Source organism: Sinocyclocheilus anshuiensis, unplaced genomic scaffold (assembly GCF_001515605.1).
Source record: "Sinocyclocheilus anshuiensis isolate Anshui unplaced genomic scaffold, SAMN03320099.WGS_v1.1 scaffold46, whole genome shotgun sequence".
Classification (NCBI taxonomy): domain Eukaryota; kingdom Metazoa; phylum Chordata; class Actinopteri; order Cypriniformes; family Cyprinidae; genus Sinocyclocheilus; species Sinocyclocheilus anshuiensis.
The window spans coordinates 54,117-59,887 of NW_015542323.1; the positions used below are offsets into that span (position 1 = coordinate 54,117).

At 34.9% G+C, this 5,771-nt stretch overlaps 1 protein-coding gene across 3 annotated transcripts in view; it reads right to left on the minus strand.

Annotated features, from left to right (window-relative positions):
* The window catches only part of slc35d1b (solute carrier family 35 member D1b), a 17,267-nt gene extending 12,508 nt beyond the window's left edge, over positions 1-4,759 (minus strand). For 2 of the 3 annotated variants that reach the window (XM_016489405.1, XM_016489403.1), the window contains exons 1-6: positions 4,513-4,759; positions 4,062-4,095; positions 2,560-2,646; positions 2,403-2,470; positions 2,211-2,282; positions 2,059-2,127 (exon numbers count right to left, since the gene is read on the minus strand). In XM_016489405.1, the coding sequence (XP_016344891.1) occupies positions 2,059-2,127; positions 2,211-2,282; positions 2,403-2,470; positions 2,560-2,646; positions 4,062-4,095; positions 4,513-4,694 (512 nt within the window). In that variant the 5' untranslated portion in view covers positions 4,695-4,759. The remainder of the gene's footprint in view (positions 1-2,058; positions 2,128-2,210; positions 2,283-2,402; positions 2,471-2,559; positions 2,647-4,061; positions 4,096-4,512) is intronic. The other variant, XM_016489404.1, reaches the window with a different exon arrangement.
* Between the last annotated feature and the right edge of the window lie 1,012 nt (positions 4,760-5,771).

Sequence of the window (5,771 nt, forward strand, 5' to 3'; positions counted from 1 at the left end):
ATGGATGTCTAAAATATAAAAATAAGGAGAAGCCTAAAACAAGCCCGATGCCCGGCCCGCGTCTGAACTATGAAGTGAAAATTGTCCCGAAGCCCGGCCCTAGGGGCGTAAACAAGCCTGAAATGCAGGGCTCTAGGTCAGGCAAAAGGAAACACCCATACTATGCAGCAATCATCCTTAATTGCAGAAAAGTAGCAAAACATCTCTGGAGAGAACCTCAGATTATTAAATTCGAAAGTGCTTTCCATATTTGGATCAACATAGGCTACATTTGTGAACGCACATTTTCTGCAATGTCGCGCGTCAAGTGCGCTTCCGTGCGCGTCTTACAGACTGCAATTTACAATCGCAATTTCATTTTGCTGTTTTACTCCTTTTCGAGCTGAATTTCACAAAATTGGTCCGCTCCCGACAGCATCAGGTGTTTTATTAATGGTGAGTATAATTATTTATTTATTTATTTCAATGAATGTAATCGATTAGATATCATAATATTTAGGCTATAATAGGCTATTATAAATCTGGTTGGTTTGTATTGTGACATAATATGTAAATGATATGCGTGCGGCCCGTGAGACTTGCACTTGGACCATAGTGCAGCCCAGTTGAAAAAAAGGTTGAGAACCACTGGATTAGGGCATAGGGATGAGTCCTTCCTAAATCAATCAGCAATTTGAACAAATCAAATGAATGCATGACTCATAGACACATTTACCGCCACCTGCTGGCAGTTTTAGTTTCTCATTTAAAATAAATAAATAAATAAACATTAAAGGGATAGTTCACCAAAAAAAAAAAAAAATTATGTCATCATTTACTCACCCTCATGTCGTTTCAAACTTGAATTACTTACTTTCTATTGTGCAACATAAAAGAAGGTATTTTTGACGACCAAGAGATATGTTTATAACGAAGCTGTTTTGGTTACCAGTGACTTTCATTGCATGAACAAAAAATAAAGAGAAGTTTCTCAAATTATCTTCTTTTATGTTCCATCGTTTATGTTAGGCCATTGTAGCCTAAACATTTATGTGTGATAAATTTTATGTTGAGTCAAGTTAAAGATTCTTTTCTAAAACTACTATTTGTAATGTCTACTTTCTCATTTAACACAATAATATATTTAAATAATCTTTTGTGGGTATTTTCACAGCCAAATTTAGTTTGAGATTAATTAGGTTAATTAATCGCCGCACCATGTAATTAATTAGATTAAAATTTTAATCGACTGACAGCCCTATTTTGTTGGTAGCATGGTAGCATGTTTCAGCACATTGTTAGCATGTTGCTAATAGGTTTAACATATTTCTAACGTGTTTAGCACTTGGTTAATGTGTTTTAGCAAATTGTTAACATGTTGCTAGAATGTTTTAGTATGTAGCTTGCATGTTTCAGATAATTATATACCCTTTGAAGGATGCAGACTACAAAGGCCACACCGCAAAGGTCGGACTAAGCGTTGTAAAATGGGATGGTCTAGCCTACAGAGAATTGCTCTTATTGACTAGCAACTGTGACAGCTGCCATTCATGTAATGTTTGTACTGGACCTTTTTAAAAGTTATATTCAACAGTCCGAAAACAAAACAGGGTCTTCACAACCTGTCTAAGGCCACGTTCACACAGCAGCAGAATACAGCAGTCAGTCCTGTATTTGAGTCCTTAATAAGGTTACATACACACACAGTACGGGTATTTGTGTGACGGTCAGGAGTGACAACCGCATTCTATAACCAAACTCACACATTTTTTCAGGATTTCTACGGGATTTTGGGGGGAGTTTTGATCTTTTTTTCTTTCTTTCCTTTTTTTTTTTTTTTTAGGAAAACCTTAAGTCCGATCAGTTAGAAAACATATAGCAACAAGTCTGAATAGTCTGAAGGTCTGACGAGACAACATAATCATAAGCTTAAATACAATATTAGTACGACGTTATGAAGTAACAAGCTGGCTAGGCCTTATAAAACACTGCAGAATTACAATTACCAGAAAATACAATTACCTTTCTGTGAGGCCTAGGAATTAAAACTTAAAAAGGAATGGAAATTTTGAAGCTTACCTTGCAGCAATAAAAGCTCCCAGGATCATGGTGAATATGGTTGCCTTTATGGACCATGAAAACTCCTTTCTACAAAACAACAAAATCATAAGTTTCACATCTCATAAACCCCAAACTGAGTCAGCTGTAAACACTGAGTACACTAGACATACTTTAGGAGGTAACCCTCAAACAGCATTGTGAATAAAATGGAGAATCTTCTGAGCACAGTAAACATTGGAAGACTGCAAAAGAGTTTATACAGCATGTTATATTATTGTACATTCATTATATAACAACAACAGCCATGCATTAAAGTTTACAAAAAATAAAAATAAAAATTATTCAGCATATTACACACTTACTTTAGTTGTTTTGTTCCAAACAGACCTGTTAACTGATTTCCCACATACATTAAAGGGAGTGGCCATACCTACGCAGTAAATATTGAGAATACTGAACCTACAGTGCGTATACTTGAAAACTGAAGTATAGTTCAGCCTAGAATGTGCACAGACCTACCTTATGAGGTACATGCCTATCAAAATCTGGGAAATCTACCACATTTAATGATTTTGCTCCTCGCAGCACAACAACTGTTGCAAACATCTGAAAACAACATAATGATCCTTCATCAGCTGCTGAAATCCTAGAGCTGAATGTACAGCATGTAAAATATCTGTTTAATTAAGAAAATGCTTGATACCACATTCTTTAAAACTCCAAACATACATTCTGTATGTTTAGGGGTTGGACAAAATAATGTAAACACCTGGGAAATAGGCAATAAAGTGTTTTAATACCATTTGCATTTAATACAGCTTCCAACCTTCTTAGTATAGATTCATACAACTTTTGAATAGTCTACAGTGGAATGTCGTCCAACAGAACATCTGCCAGTTACTTCAGAGATGTTGAAGGAGGGAAGCTGCTTCTTACTTTTCCCTCCAAAACTGTCCACAGTGGTTAGTAAATATTCAAGTTGAATAAAAAGGGATTAAGCTAGCTAGGGCACATGTTGAAGTGTTAGGGCACATGATCTTTGTGCTAAAAATATATAAGTTAAATGAAAATGACATCATCTTGTTTCACATTGGGGTCCGTGATTAGTTTTATCAGTTTTTCATGGATTTTGGCTTTGTGAAGTTCTCTATTGTCGGTTTCTGAGGAAACAGGGTTTTCAAAGTTAATAGTGAGGTTTGCTGTGACCTTGCTGCAGTAGTTCTGTGTTGTTTGGACACAATCCTTCTTAGTGTTCAACAGTCATTATCATTCACTTTTGGTTTTCGCCCACTATTCGTACTCACTGATGAAGTCTTGCCATGCTTTCTGTATGCAGTCATAATCATAAAGACTGAAACACCAAACAATTGGGCTGTTAATATTATAGCCACTCCTGCTAAACAGGCTTTCACGATTTGCATACATTTTTGGAAGTCTGACTTGTGTGTGTGTGTGTGTGTGTGTGTGTGTATATATATATATATACATATATATAAAAAACACCGCAATGTAGCCTCTAGTCTATAATAATGGCCGTTCACATTATTTCGTCCAAACCCATAGGCCTATATGCAAATAAATCTAAGGGATTGTGAAAGCTATGTGCTTTATTAGCTATATTATGACCTGAAAGCTATATATGAAACCTATATATATCTATATCTATATCTATCTATATATATATATCTATATATATATATTAAAAAAAGAAACAAAACATATTACATAGCTATGGATAATGTTCTGATTACCTTTGCAGAAGCTTTAAAATAATTAAATAATTTCAACTCAGATCGATATTTAATCTTCATTTTTTTATATGGAAAGTGGCTGTAATAAGCGGATATATATTCTCCCCAAAATAAAAAACAAAATTAAGACATTTTTGCTAACAATATTACGTGTTTATGAAAATGTCAATGCAAAAAAATCTTAATGGTCTAGGATTCATGAGATTCACAGTTAAGACACTGGAGAACTAGCAAAAAAAAACAAAAAAAAAAAAACAATAACTTTCTTACTTGTCCAATTCCCACTGCAAAAGAGGACGGGAATCTGAGGGGAAACAGTTTATTAAGTGCATAAAAGAATAAACATATTAATGGTATGTAGGCTATAGCGCCCATTTAAACAAAACGATTAATAATAATAATAATGATGATGATGATGATGATGATAATGATGAATTCAACGTATGAGTGTCTATATAATCTATGCAACTAATATATATGTTTAAAAGATTCAAAATAATAATACGGGAGAGATTACATTAGGAGTAAGACCTTTATTCACGTGTTTGCACATGTGCTGACAGCTATTTGACCAGTTAAAGTCATAGCAAAGGTGAGTAAGAGTAAATAGACACTATAAGAGTTTAAGTGGTCAGATCTATACTCAACATCTAGTAATAAAAGCACCTACTGAATATGAATGAGCTAACATAAAAGAATTTGGTGATATTAATGCGATTACCTGTAATTAGTAAGAACACTCTTGTTAACGACAACAATAAGGAAAGACGAGAGCCCATAAAAAGCTGCAGCAAATAACTTAACAAATAATGCAGATGTGCCAGTGCCGCCTTCTCGGGAAATATTATCTTTTGCGTTATTCTCAGTGGAACTCACACAGGGACGTGTTCGTATATCCGCCATGTCTACCTAGATGCAGGCGGGTTTCTGGTAAATAGGTCCAATCACTTTTCTGCACAAAAAATCGTTCCCTTTACTTAAGTTTTAAAGGGACAGCTGTGTCCCAATTCAGAGACTGCATCCTTGGAAGGCTGTATTCGAAGACCAAATACGTCACAGTGGCGCGACGAGCGTTGTCCCAATGTATGGAAGTCGGACGGGGCCAAAACGCTTTAACGTGTGAAATTTGACCGTATCAACACACTGATTGTCCAAGTTAATAGGCTTGTTTGAGATGAGCAAAATCTGCGCAGAACCGATCACCAGTCAGCAAATTTCCTTTGGTGCGGATCTGGCCCATATCAACAGCTAAAGTGTGGCCCAGATTAGTTTGTGTTCGCCGGCCCAAAACTGGTCCACATCTTTTTAGCCAGAACTGAATCTAAACAGTACCATAACCCAACCCAGAGTGAGCCAAATAATAAAAACAGATGTGGCTGATATATGGACTTTATATGGTATTCTTATATGGCGGAGTTCTGTAAAGGGCTGACGGCCCTTATGTGGCCCACATGTGGCTGATAAACCAAATGCCATTATTTAACCATATTTACACCACACCTATATATTTTTTTTATTTAAAATAGCCATTACACAGTAAATCTTAAACACAAAAATGGATTCACACTCATTTTTTAAAATGTTTATAGTAGAATTTGAATAACTGAATTACAATACAGAACGTGAATAAATGTGCAAAAATTTATACTTTTAGTAAGTCTTGCCAGTCTTTCTCACTCACAGTCTGTCAGGAAAAAGAAGAGAAAAAAAGAACATTAGTATATCATAATTAGTATCATACATTAGATATTATTTCAAGACAAGCACATAATTGACTGTAAATCAGCACTGCACATTCTTTTCTACCACCCAAGACATGAGTGTTACTGTGTAGCCCTTTTTAAATTAGGACATTTTTAGCTACTTTAATAACTTTAATTTTTTAGACATAATACTTAATAATATGCATAATATTAATGAAAACATTAGTAGTGTAATTGTACCTCAGTTTTGAAGAAAACATAAATTTTTTTAATAAAC